Source organism: Hordeum vulgare, chromosome 7H (assembly GCF_904849725.1).
Source record: "Hordeum vulgare subsp. vulgare chromosome 7H, MorexV3_pseudomolecules_assembly, whole genome shotgun sequence".
Taxonomy (NCBI): Eukaryota; Viridiplantae; Streptophyta; class Magnoliopsida; order Poales; family Poaceae; genus Hordeum; species Hordeum vulgare.
In genome coordinates, this window is record NC_058524.1 from 600,948,396 (window position 1) to 600,962,918 (window position 14,523).

General features: G+C 46.5%; 1 protein-coding gene across 1 annotated transcript; it reads right to left on the reverse strand.

Annotated features, from left to right (window-relative positions):
• Positions 1-7,996: 7,996 nt before the first annotated feature.
• Positions 7,997-9,059, reverse strand: LOC123409040 (peptidyl-prolyl cis-trans isomerase FKBP13, chloroplastic-like). Its single transcript, XM_045102037.1, has 3 exons — positions 8,675-9,059; positions 8,384-8,537; positions 7,997-8,298 (listed from the first exon to the last, which is right to left on the reverse strand). Exons 1-3 carry the CDS (start codon positions 8,981-8,983, stop codon positions 8,150-8,152), a joined length of 612 nt encoding a protein of 203 aa, XP_044957972.1. The 5' UTR covers positions 8,984-9,059; the 3' UTR covers positions 7,997-8,149.
• Between the last annotated feature and the right edge of the window lie 5,464 nt (positions 9,060-14,523).

A 14,523-nucleotide genomic window follows, 5' to 3' on the forward strand; every position in this document is an offset into this window, starting at 1 on the left:
GAGGTGCCGTCTGTTCGGTACTAGATCGTGGGACTGATCGCGGGATTGTTCGCGGGGCGGATCGAGGGACGTGAGGACGTTCCACTACATCAACCGCGTTCTCTAACGCTTCTGCTGTACGATCTACAAGGGTACGTAGATCACTCATCCCCTCTCGTAGATGGACATCACCATGATAGGTCTTCGTGCGCGTAGGAAATTTTTTGTTTCCCATGCGGCGTTCCCCAACAGTGGCATCATGAGCTAGGTTCATGCGTAGATGTCTTCTCGAGTAGAACACAAAAGGTTTTGTGGGCGGTGATGTGCGTTTTGCTGCCCTCCTTAGTCTTTTCTTGATTCCGCGGTATTGTTGGATTGAAGCGGCTTGGACCGACATTACTCGTACGCTTACGAGAGACTGGTTTCATCGTTACGAGTAACCCCCTTTGCTCAAAGATGACTGGCAAGTGACGGTTTCTCCAACTTTAGTTGAATCGGATTTTGACCGAGGAGGTCCTTGGATGAGGTTAAATAGCAACTCATATATCTCCGTTGTGGTGTTTGCGTAAGTAAGATGCGATCCTACTAGATACCCTTGGTCACCACGTAAAACATGCAACAACAAAATTAGAGGACGTCTAACTTGTTTTTGCAGGGTATGATTGTGATGTGATATGGCCAACGATGTGATGTGATATATTGGATGTATGAGATGATCATGTTGTAATAGAAATATCGACTTGCATGTCGATGGTACGGCAACCGGCAGGAGCCATAGGGTTGTCTTTATACTAACATATGTGCTTGCAGATGCGTTTACTATTTTGCTAGGATGTAGCTTTAGTAGTGATAGCATAAGTAGCACGACAACCACGATGGCAGCACGTTGATGGATGATCATGGTGTGGCGCCGGTGACAAGAAGATCGTGCCGGTGCTTCGGTGATGGAGATCAAGAAGCACGTGATGATGGCCATATCATGTCACTTATGAATTGCATGTGATGTTAATCCTTTTTGCACCTTATTTTGCTTAGAACGACGGTAGCATTATGAGGTGATCTCTCACTAAAATTTCAAGACGAAATTGTGTTCTCCCCGACTGTGCACCGTTGCTACAGTTCGTCGTTTCGAGACACCACGTGATGATCGGGTGTGATAGACTCAACGTTCACATACAACGGGTGCAAAACAGTTGCGCAAGAGGAACACTCGGGTTAAGCTTGACGAGCCTAGCATGTGCAGACATGGCCTCGGAACACATGAGACCGAAAGGTCGATCATGAATCATATAGTTGATATGATTTGCATAGGGATGCTTACCACTGAAACTATTCTCGACTCACGTGATGATCGGACTTGGGATAGTGTAAGTGGATCATGAACCACTCAAATGACTAGAGAGATGTACTTTTTGAGTGGGAGTTTAGCGTATAATTTGATTAAGTTGAACTCTAATTATCTTGAACATAGTCTAAGTCCACTTTGAATATATTTGTGTTGTAGATCATGGCTCACGCAAGTGTCATCCTGAATTTTAATACGTTCCTAGAGAAAGCTAAGTTGAAAGATGATGGAAGCAACTTTGTAGACTGGGCTCGTAATCTTAAGCTAATCTTACAAGCTGGAAAGAAGGATTATGTCCTTAATGCTGCGCTAGGAGATGAACCACCCGCTACGACTGATCAGGATGTTAAGAACGCTTGGTTAGCGCATAAGGAGGACTACTCAATAGTTCAATGTGCAGTCTTGTATGGCTTAGAACCGGGACTTCAACGTCGCTTTGAGCGTCATGGAGCATTTGAGATGTTCCAGGAGTTGAAGTTTATCTTTCAGAAGAACGCCCGGATCGAGAGGTATGAGACCTCCGATAAATTCTATGCTTGCAAGATGGAGGAAAACTCGTCTGTCAGTGAACATGTGCTCAAAATGTCTGGGTACTCAAACCGTCTAGCTGAACTGGGGATTGAACTCCCGCAAGAAGCTATCACTGACAGAATCCTTCAATCACTGCCGCCAAGCTATAAAGGCTTTGTGTTGAACTACAACATGCAAGGGATGAACAAGTCTCCCGGCGAGTTGTTTGCGATGCTGAAAGTCGCAGAGTCTGAACTCCGTAAAGAGCATCAAGTGTTGATGGTGAGCAAGACCACTAGTTTTAAGAGAAACGGCAAAGGCAAGAAGGGCAATTCGAAGAAGAGCGGCAAGCCTGTTGCCAATCCGCCGAAGAAACCCAAGGCTAGACCTAAGCCTGAAACAGAGTGCTTCTATTGCAAGGGTATGGGTCACTGGAAGCGCAATTGCCCCAAGTATCTGGCAGATAAGAAGGCGGACAAAGAAAAATCAGGTATATTTGATATACATGTTATTGATGTGTACTTAACCGGCTCTCGTAGTAGTGCCTGGGTATTCGATACCGGTTCTGTTGCTCACATTTGCAACTCGAAGCAGGAACTGCGGAATAGACGAAGGCTGGCAAAAGACGAAGTGACGATGCGGGTAGGAAACGGTTCCAAGGTTGATGCAATCGCCGTCGGCACCGTGTCACTTCAACTACCATCGGGATTAGTGATGAACTTAAATCATTGTTATTTAGTGCCTGCGTTGAGCATGAACATTATATCTGGATCTTGTTTATTGCGAGACGGTTACTCTTTTAAGTCTGAGAATAATGGTTGTTCTATTTCTATGAGTAACATCTTTTATGGTCATGCACCGAATGTGAGAGGATTGTTCATATTGAATCTCGATAGCAATACGCATATACATAACATTGAGACCAAAAGAGTTAGAGTAAACAATGACAGCGCCATATTTTTGTGGCACTGCCGCTTGGGTCATATTGGTGTAAAGCGCATGAAGAAACTCCATGCTGATGGACTTTTGGAGTCACTTGACTTTGATTCACTTGACACGTGCGAACCATGCCTCATGGGCAAGATGACTAAAACTCCGTTCTCCGGAACAATGGAGCGTGCAAGTGACTTGTTGGAAATCATACATACCGATGTGTGTGGTCCAATGAGCGTGGAGGCACGCGGCGGATATCGTTATTTTCTCACCTTCACTGACGATTTAAGTAGATATGGTTATGTCTACTTGATGAAGCACAAGTCTAAAACATTTGAAAAGTTCAAGCAATTTCAGAGTGAAGTGGAAAATCATCGTAACAAGAAGATCAAGTTCCTACGGTCTGATCGTGGGGGTGAATATCTAAGTTTCGAGTTTGGTACTCACTTAAGACAATGTGGAATTGTTTCGCAGTTAACACCACCTGGAACACCACAGCATAATGGTGTGTCCGAACGTCGTAATCGTACTTTGTTAGAGATGGTGCGATCTATGATGTCTCTTACTGATTTACCGTTATCATTTTGGGGTTATGCATTAGAAACAGCTGCATTCACTTTAAATAGGGCACCATCAAAATCCGTTGAGACGACACCATACGAACTGTGGTATGGCAAAAGACCAAAGTTGTCGTTTCTTAAAGTTTGGGGATGTGATGCTTATGTCAAAAAGCTTTAGCCTGAAAAGCTGGAACCCAAAGCGGAAAAATGCGTCTTCATAGGTTACCCAAAAGAGACAGTTGGGTACACCTTCTATCTCAAATCCGAAGGCAAAGTGTTTGTTGCTAAGAACGGAACTTTTCTCGAGAAGGAGTTTCTCTCGAGAGAATTGAGTGGGAGGAAGATAGAACTTGACGAGGTTGTCGAACCTCTCATCCCTCTGGATGGTGGCGCAGGGCAAGGGGAAACCTCTGTCATTGCGACGCCGGTTGAGGAGGAAGTTAATGATGATGATCATGAAACTCCAGTTCAAGTTTCTGTTGAACCACGCAGGTCGACGAGATCATGCGCTGCTCCAGAGTGGTACGGTAATCCCGTCTTATCAATCATGTTGTTAGACAACAATGAACCTGCAAATTATGAAGAAGCAATGGTGGGCCCAGATTCCAACAAATGGCTAGAAGCCATGAAATCCGAGATAGGATCCATGTATGAGAACAAAGTGTGGACTTTGGAGATACTGCCTGAGGGCCGCAAGGCTATTCAGAACAAATGGATCTTTAAGAAGAAGACGGACGCTGACGGTAATGTGACCGTTTATAAAGCTCGACTTGTGGCAAAGGGTTTTTCACAAGTTCCAGGAATTGACTACGATGAGACTTTCTCTCCCGTAGCGATGCTTAAGTCCGTCAGAATCATGTTAGCAATAGCTGCATTTTTCGATTATGAAATCTGGCAGATGGATGTCAAAACGGCGTTCCTTAACGGTTTCCTTAAGGAAGAGTTGTATATGATGCAACCCGAAGGTTTTGTCGATCCTAAAAATGCTGACAAGGTATGCAAGCTCCAACGATCCATTTATGGACTGGTGCAAGCATCTCGGAGTTGGAACAAGCGCTTTGATGAGGTGATCAAAGCATTTGGGTTTATACAAGTGGTTGGAGAATCTTGTATTTACAAGAAAGTGAGTGGGAGATCTGTGGCGTTTCTAATATTATATGTGGATGACATATTACTGATTGGAAACAACGTAGAGCTTTTGGAGAGCATAAAAGGTTACTTGAATAAAAGTTTCTCTATGAAGGACCTAGGAGAAGCTGCTTACATTCTAGGCATTAAGATCTATAGGGATAGATCAAAACGCGTGATAGGACTTTCACAAAGCACATACCTTGATAAAGTTTTGAAGAGGTTCAAAATGGAACAGTCCAAGAAAGGGTTCTTGCCAGTGTTACAAGGTACGAGATTGAGTAAGACTCAGTGCCCAGCAACTGATGAAGATAGAGAGCATATGCGCTCCGTCCCCTATGCTTCGGCCATAGGCTCAATCATGTATGCAATGCTGTGCACTAGACCGGATGTTAGCCTGGCCATAAGTATGGCAGGTAGGTTCCAGAGTAATCCAGGAGTGGATCACTGGACGGCGGTCAAGAATATCCTGAAGTACCTGAAAAGGACTAAGGAGATGTTTCTCGTGTATGGAGGTGACGAAGAGCTCGCCGTAAAAGGTTACGTCGATGCAAGCTTTGACACAGATCCGGACGACTCTAAGTCGCAAACCGGATACGTATTTATTCTTAATGGGGGTGCAGTAAGCTGGTGCAGTTCCAAGCAAAGCGTCGTAGCAGATTCTACATGTGAAGCGGAGTACATGGCTGCCTCAGAGGCGGCTAAGGAGGGTGTCTGGATGAAGCAGTTCATGACGGATCTTGGAGTGGTGCCAAGTGCACTGGATCCAATAACCTTGTTCTGTGACAACACTAGTGCCATTGCCTTAGCAAAGGAACCAAGGTTTCACAAGAAGACCAGACACATCAAACGACGCTTCAACCTCATCCGCGACTACATCGAGGAGGAGGACGTAAATATATGCAAAGTGCACACGGATCTGAATGTAGCAGACCCGCTGACTAAACCTCTTCCACGGCCAAAACATGATCAACACCAGAACTGTATGGGTGTTAGATTTATTACAATGTAATTCACATGGTGATGTGAGGGCTAGATTATTGACTCTAGTGCAAGTGGGAGACTGTTGGAATTATGCCCTAGAGGCAATAATAAACGTATAGTTATTATTATAATTCCTGTATCAAGATAATAGTTTATTATCCATGCTATAATTGTATTGAATGAAGACTCATTTACATGTGTGGATACATAGACAAAACACCGTCCCTAGCATGCCTCTAGTTGGCTAGCCAGTTGATCGATGATAGTCAGTGTCTTCTGATTATGAACAAGGTGTTGTTGCTTGATAACTGGATCACGTCATTGGAAGAATCACGTGATGGACTAGACCCAAACTAATAGACGTAGCATGTTGATCGTGTCATTTTGTTGCTACTGTTTTCTGCGTGTCAAGTATTTATTCCTATGACCATGAGATCATATAACTCACTGACACCGGAGGAATGCTTTGTGTGTATCAAACGTCGCAACGTAACTGGGTGACTATAAAGATGCTCTACGGGTATCTCCGAAGGTGTTAGTTGAGTTAGTATGGATCAAGACTGGGATTTGTCACTCCATGTGACGGAGAGGTATCTCGGGGCCCACTCGGTAATACAACATCACAACACAAGCCTTGCAAGCAATGTAACTTAGTGTAAGTTGCGGGATCTTGTATTACGGAACGAGTAAAGAGACTTGCCGGTAAACGAGATTGAAATAGGTATGCGGATACTGACGATCGAATCTCGGGCAAGTAACATATCGAAGGACAAAGGGAATGACATACGGGATTATACGAATCCTTGGCACTGAGGTTCAAACGATAAAGATCTTCGTAGAATATGTAGGATCCAATATGGGCATCCAGGTCCCGCTGTTGGATATTGACCGAGGAGTCTCTCGGGTCATGTCTACATAGTTCTCGAACCCGCAGGGTCTGGACACTTAAGGTTCGACGTTGTTTTATGCGTATTTGAGTTATATGGTTGGTTACCGAATGTTGTTCGGAGTCCCGGATGAGATCACGGACGTCACGAGGGTTTCCGGAATGGTCCGGAAACGAAGATTGATATATAGGATGACCTCATTTGATTACCGGAAGGTTTTTCGGAGTTACCGGGAATGTACCGGGAATGACGAATGGGTTCCGGGAGTTCACCGGAGGGGGGCAACCCACTCCGGGGAAGCCCATAGGTATTTGGGGGGTCACACCAGTCCTTAGTGGGCTGGTGGGACAGCCCACCAATCCCCTATGCGCCAAGAAAGAAAAAATCAAAGGAAAGAAAAAAAAAGGAAGAAGTGGGAAGGGGGAAGGACTCCCTCCCACCAAACCAAGTAGGACTCGGTTTGGGGGGGAGAGTCCTCCCCCCTCGCTCGGCCGACCCCTTGGGGATCCCTTGGACCCCAAGGCAAGGTCCCCCTCCCTCCTCCTATATATATGGGGCTTTTAGGGCAGATTTGAGACGACTTTCTCACGGCTGCCCGACCACATACCTCCATAGTTTTTCCTCTAGATCGTGTTTCTGCGGAGCTCGGGCGGAGCCCTGCTGAGACAAGATCATCACCAACCTCCGGAGCGCCGTCACGCTGCCGGAGAACTCTTCTACCTCTCCGTCTCTCTTGCTGGATCAAGAAGGCCGAGATCATCGTCGAGCTGTACGTGTGCTGAACGCGGAGGTGCCGTCCGTTCGGTACTAGATCGTGGGACTGATCGCGGGATTGTTCGCGGGGCGGATCGAGGGACGTGAGGACGTTCCACTACATCAACCGCGTTCTCTAACGCTTCTGCTGTACGATCTACAAGGGTACGTAGATCACTCATCCCCTCTCGTAGATGGACATCACCATGATAGGTCTTCGTGCGCGTAGGAAAATTTTTGTTTCCCATGCGGCGTTCCCCAACAGCCGCACCATCCCTCCTTTCTCCCTTCTTCTCTCCCTCACCTCCGTGTCATCTCTCTGCCCAGGAGCCGCGGATGCCATGGACGCGCACGGGAAGCAGCGCTCCGGCCTTCCTCGTCATCATCGGTGACTCCCACCTCGCCGCCCACCTCTGGATCCATCTCCCGAGCACCTGCCACAGATGGATCTGACCCCTTCAACTCCAGCCGCCGCCGCCCTTCTGCATCGAGCCACTTTGCTGCTCCGCCGCCCCCAGCAGCGGAGAGCAGGGTGAGGTGAGGCGGTGACGGCGAGCGGGGTGAGGGGCGGCGGCGAGCGGGGTGAGGGGAGGTGTTGGCGGCCAGCGGGATGAGGTGTGGCGGCGGCGAGGGAAAGGCTCGGGATGGGGTTCGCTCTGGCTCGGGTGTGGGTCGGGGACCGCGAAATGTTTTTCTTTTTAGCAAACGTTATCCCAAATCCACTTATGTAGGGATTGCGGGTTCAAATATCAGAAATAGCAGGGACGTTTTTGCAAAAACACCTCGACGGGTTTTCCGACAGAAGCGATAGCCGCTTTATTATTAGGTAAAGATACACTTTTCAGCATGATTGTATCATCTCGATGCAATGATTTGGAGCGAGTTTAATAAAAGTTTTTACCGGTGAACCATAGAAATAAACAAGTTCTGTATATTGATCTGAGGATTCACGGTCTTTGCTGGCTCCACATATATATATATGTCCATCGATGGACGAATCCTCTAGACCTCTACGACCGACTGATGACATATGCAAGTCCAGATGAAGGATACATAGATGGATAGGTCGATCAGGAGGATGCCCTGCCGACGTACTCGACGTCGAAGAGGAGCGTGGAGTTGGGCGGGATGACGCAGGACGTGGGCTCCCACCCCCTGCACCCGGCCCCCTTCTCCCCGTAGGCCAGCTCCGGCGGCAGCCTCAGGCTCCGCTTCCCACCTGAAAAACACACCAGAGCACCGACTCACACCGGGGAATTCAGTTCAGAGCAGAACGACGTGAGCTCGGCTGACGCGTCGCGTACCGACTCTCATCGGCGGGATCCCTTCGCCGCCGGCGATGCACAGGTCCCACCCCTTGATCACCTCCCCCACGCCCACCATGATGGTCAGCGGCCTCCCGCGGCCGTAGCTGCTGTCGAACACCGTGCCGTCCTCCAGCATCCCCCGGTAGTGCGCCTGCAGTGCCACGGCCAAACCGCGAAGCCGGTCAGCGTGCAGCCCGCGACCACTATCGGAACTACGCTAAGCCTACGCTTGCATCAAGAACTTAGTTAGTTATACTGTGACGGAGGTCGGAGGCGAATTCGACTGACCTTGATGAGCTGGCCCTTGACGGCCTCGGCGCCGGTGCCGACGACGCGGTCGCAGAAGGCGAGGCCGGAGGGGGTAGCCTCGAGCGCGCACTCGTCTGAGGCGGCCGCTGCGGGGACGACGCGTGAGATGAGAGCGGCGGACAGGACGGCTGCCGCGGCCTCGCGCCGGCGGAGGACGAGGCTCTTGCTGCTGGCGCCAGCGCCGGAGTCCGCGCTCGGGGCCTGGGCGCAGAGGGGCGGCTGGGGGTTGGGCTTGGGGAGGCTGAGCAGGAGGCGGGAGAGCGGGGAGGTGGAAGTGGCGGGAGCCATGGCTGCTGTGGCTCCTTGCCTCCTCTCGGTCACGGCAGCTCACTCGAACCAGAAGGCTCCGCGTCACTAATGGATAAGGAGGGTCACGTGTTTCTCAACTCCGCTCTGCCGTGTGATTTTCGGACGATGCGCATCTGGGCCGTCCGTTCTGGATCCAGCGGTCGGGAATCCTATCCTATATATCTAATACACTATGCTCTCTAATTTTCAACGGATTTGCTTGAACTCAGCTAGCTGAGTTTTATCTATGGTCTCATTCACGTCAACAACCGTTCGATAGGGGAGCAAGCCAAGATTCATGCTTTTGTAGAGATACGTAGGGAGCAGGTTGTTATCTTTTTTTTTTTAGGGGTAAATGCTTTGCTTTATTGATCAACAATGCGGATTTCAGGAATTACATGTAAATTAAAGGGTTGTAGGAGCCACATATGGGGTCCTTCCCCCAAGTGTAAAGCATGCTTAGCTAAGAGATGAGCTTCCCTATTAGATACTCTCCCTTCATGAACAAAAAAGATATGTTGAAAGTTTGAAATGCCATCATTTACTTCTTGAACTATATGGCCTGTAATCCCCTGTGTGCCCGAGTTGATCTCCCGTACTGCTGTAAGACAGTCCGAGGCCACGACGATATGTTGTAGGAGAAGATCTTGTGCTAGAGCCTGTGCTTCCCGGCATGCCAATGTTTCCAATGTGTGAGGGTCGGTAAGTCCATGAAATACCACTGCCGAGGCACCCAGGTACTTGTCGTGGTCGTCGTGACAAACTGCGCTCACCGCACCAATAGGGGGAGTTTTGTAGACTGCCCCATCGACGTTAATCTTGGCAAAACCCGCCGGTGGTGGTCTCCAACCTGCTGCTGCTGTCTGTGTCATTTCCGCATGTGATAATGGCCTCTCCGGTCTTGTCCCCTTCAGCTCCTGGATGAACCTTGTGACAAAAGAAAAGGTTGCCGCAGGACTCTGGTGTTCTCCCTCATGGATGAGCTTTCTCCGTGCATACCATATAGCCCACAAAGTGACTGTCATGCGGGTTAGTTCGTCCTGAGAGACAGATGCAAACATGCTGAATAGCCAGGAGCGTGCAGATGGCTCGGTAGTAGCCAGCATATGTTCAACCAGTTGTTGATCATGTAATTCCCATACACAGCGAGCCATCGTACATGTAACCAGCGAATGGAACCAAGAATCTGCGGCGCCACATACAGCACAGGACGGTGTCGATGCCATGTGCCGGTGGTGGCACACATCTGCTGTAGGGAGGGAAGAACATGCAAGTCTCCACAGAAACACCTTTATCTTCGACGGTACTGCTATGTGCCATAGTTTGTCCCAACACTTCCTCTCCCTAGTAGTGTCGGCAGGACCTCCGCGTCCTTCGAGCCATGCTTCTCTTCGCAATTTCGTCGTAATGAGCATGTGGTAACACGAGCGAACAGTGAACTGGCCATTCTTTTCTTGTGACCAAGCCCAATAGTCCGAGCTTTGTCTGGTAGGAAGTGGTATATTTAAGATCACCTCCGCATCAATGGGAAGAAAAGTTGCGCTTATCACCTCATGTTTCCACTTAGCAGCCGTGTTATCAATTAACTCGGACACCATCAGAGGTCTGTGGGTTGCCATACATGTTATTGGACGCATCGACGCCTCCTTAGGCAACCAGTTCTGGTTCCATATGTTAGTTTCTGTGCCATCTCCAATTCGCCTGATCAAACCAACCGTGAGGGCTTCCCTCCCTTCCATAATTGCCCGCCAGATCTGTGAAGGGTTGTTTCCCAGTGCTGCCTCCAAAATTCCAGTGGAAGGAAAATACCGAGCTTTAAGGATCTTTGCACTGAGTGTGTTCGGAGAAGTAAGAAGCCGCCATGCTTGTCTTGCCAGGAGAGCGATATTAAAGAGTTCTATATCCCTAAACCCGAGTTCACCTCCATACTTTGAGCGAGTCATTACTTCCCAAGATACCCAGCAGGTTTTCCTCTCTCCATTCTTACTTCCCCACCAGAACTTACGGATCACCGAATTGATATGTAGACAAAGACCCCTCGGTAGTTTGAAACATGCCATCGAAAAAACAGGGATTGCTTGTGCAATAGATTTAATGAGTACCTCCTTCCGTGCAGATGATAACATCTTCTCCATCCACGCTCGGAGCTGATATTTCTTTTTTTGCTCGATGCACGCTTGGCTGTTGGGCCTGTTTGTATCAGGGGCGGAGAGCTGGTTGTGTTATGCCTTTGTCGTTGCTTGGTGGTGGAAATGGTAGCTATCTTGACTGGACGAGTCTTGTTTCACATTAGTACACTCTCTATAACACGAGAGATTCAAGGCAAGTATGTGAGCTTTTTTCTCCTATTCCTCACCCACTCACTCAAATCTGATTTTAACTTTTTACTCACCACTCTCTAGTATCTGAATGTATTATTTTTTATTAAACTTTTTTCCTTGTTTCATTTTTTTCTAAACTTTATTTTCTTGGTTTTGTTAAAACTCACCTAATTGAGTTTTAACAACGGTTTGGTTACTTTTCTAGCCCTCCTATCATCACATTAAGATTTGTGATGGCTTTTGAATGATCGATGTGTTGTTCATCTATACGAGGGGCAATCCATGTCCGTTACAATTACATGTTTTTAAGGCGGGGTTGTAACTGCATATTATTTAAGAGGGGCCGCAACTTCATGTTTTTAAGAGGGCTCGCAGTTGCATGATGTGATCCCGTTATCAAGTGACAACACTTGTCTATGGCCAGGAAATCTTGACCATCTTCGATCAACGAGCTAGTCAACTAGAGGCTCAGTAGGAACAGCGTGTTGTCTATATGTATCCACACATGTATTTGAGTTTCCAATCAATACAATTCTAGCATGGATAATAAGTGATTATCATGAACAACGAAACATAATAATAACCAATTTATTATTGCCTCTAGGGCATATTTCAAACAGTCTCCCATTTGCACTAGAGTCAATAATCTAGTTCACATCACTATGTGATTGTAATGAATCTAACACCCATATAGTTCTGGGGTTCGATCATGTTTTGCTTGTGAGAGAGGCTTTTAGTCAACGGGTGTGAACCTTTCAGACCCGTGTGTGCTTTACAAATCTCTATGTCATTCTATAGATGTTGCTACCACGCGCCATTTGGAAATATTCCAAATGACTGATCTACTACACGAATCCGGTTTATTACTCAAAGTTATTCGAATTAGTGTCAAAGCTTGCATCGACGTAACCCTTTACGACGAACACTTTTATCACCTCCATAATCGAGAAAAATTCCTTAGTCCACAAGTTACTAAGGATAACCTTTGACCGTTGTCCAGTAATCCACTCCTGGATCACTTTCGTACCCCTTGACAGATTCATGGCAAGACACACATCAGGTGTGGTACACAGCATATCATACTATAGAGCCTACGGCTAAAGCATAGGGGACCACCTTCATCCTTTCTCTTTCTTCTTTCGTGGTCGGGCTTTGAGTCTTACTCAAATTCACACCTTACAACACAGCAAGAACTTCTTCTTTGTTGATCTATTTTGAACTCCTTCAAAAACTTGTCAAGGCATGCATTTCATTGAAAGTTCTATTAAGCATTTTGATCTATCTCTATAGATCTTCATGCTCAATGTTCAAGTAGCTCTATCCAGGTTTTCCTTTGAAAAACTCCTTTCAAACAATCATTTATGCTTTCCAGAAATTCTACATTATTTAGGATCAACAATATGTCAATCACATATTCTAACCAGAAAGTCTATAGTGCTCCCACTCACTTATTTGGAAATACAAGTTTTTCACAAACCTTGTATAGACCCAAAGTCTTTGATCATCTCATCAAAGCGTATATTCCAACTCCGAGATGCTTGCTCGAGTCCATAGAAGGATCGCTGGAGCTTGCATACTTGTTAGCATCCTTCGAATAGATAAAACCTTCTGGTTGTATCACATACAACCTTTCCTCAAGGAAACCGTCGAGGAAACAATGTTTTGACATCCTATCTACAAGATTTCATAACTAATGCAACAAATGTTAACATAATTCCAACAGACTTTTAGCATCGCTATGAGTGAGAAAGTCTCATCATAGTCAAGTCTTTGAACTTGTCGGTAACATCTTTGCGACAAGTCGAGCTTTCTTAATGGTGACTTTTCACCATCATCGTCTGCCTTCCTTTTAAAGATCCATCTGTACTTACCAATCTTACGACCATCAAGTAGTTCTTCCAAAGTCTACACTTCGTTTTCATATATGGATCCTCTCTCGGATTACACGGCCTCCAACCATTTGTTGGAATCTGGGCCCACCATCGCTTCTCCATAGTTCGTAGGTTAATTGTTGTCCAACAACATGACCTCCAAGACAGGGTTACCGTACCACTCTAGAGCAGTACGTGACCTTGTCGACGTACGCGGTTTGTAGTAACTTGATCAGAAGCTTCATGATCACTATCATCAACTTCCACTTCAATCGGCGTAGGCACCACATTAACAACTTCATGCGCCCTGCTACACACTGGTTCAAGTGACGGTTCAATAACCTTATCATGTTTCCACCATCCTTCCACTCAATTCTCCCGAGAGAAACAATTTGTCGAGAAAGGATCCGTTTCTAGAAACAAACATTTTGCTTCCGGATCTGAGATAGGATATGTACTCAACTGTTTTGGGTATCCTATGAAGATTCATTTATCCGCTTTGGGTTCGAGCTTATCAGGCTAAAACTTTTCACATAAGTGTGGCAGCTCCAAACTTTTAAGAAACGACGGCTTAGGTTTCTCCAAACCATAGTTCATAGGGCGTCATCTCAACGGAATGACGTGGTGCCCTATTTAAAGTGAATGTGGTTGTCTCTAATGCCTAACCCAAAAACGATAGTGATAATTTGATAAGAGACATCGTAGTATGCACCATACCCAATAGTGGGTGGCTATGACGTTTGGACACACCATCACACTATGGTGTTCCAGGCGGCATGAGTTGTGAGAAACAATTTTCACATTGTCTTAATTATGTACCAAACTCGCAACTCAGATATTCATCCATATGATCACATCGTAGACATTTTATCCTCTTGTCATGATGATCTTCAACTTCACTCTCAATTTACTTGAACCTTTCAATAATTCAGAAATGCGTTTTATCAAGCAAATACACTAGTATCTACTCAAGTCATGTGTGAAGTTAGAACATAATGACACTACTAGAAAAAAGGCTATTAGTGGCGCACCTATTTTGCCTATTAATGGCGCACTATAGGTGCGCCACTATTATCACGTCACTACTAATAAATAGTAATGGTGCACCCTGGTGCGTCACTGTTAATATACATAACAGTGGCGCACCGCCTGGTGCGCCATTAGTAGGCCCAGAAGTGCGCCACTGCTGTGGGTTTACTAATGGCGCACTTTTAGATGGTGCGCCACTACTATGAATATTAGGAATTTTTTTTTGCTTTTCTGATATTTGCACAGGTTACAAAATACATTACAACACAGAATATAAGTGATGTAGAAGTAAGTGATACATATTCTATACAATAGTTTC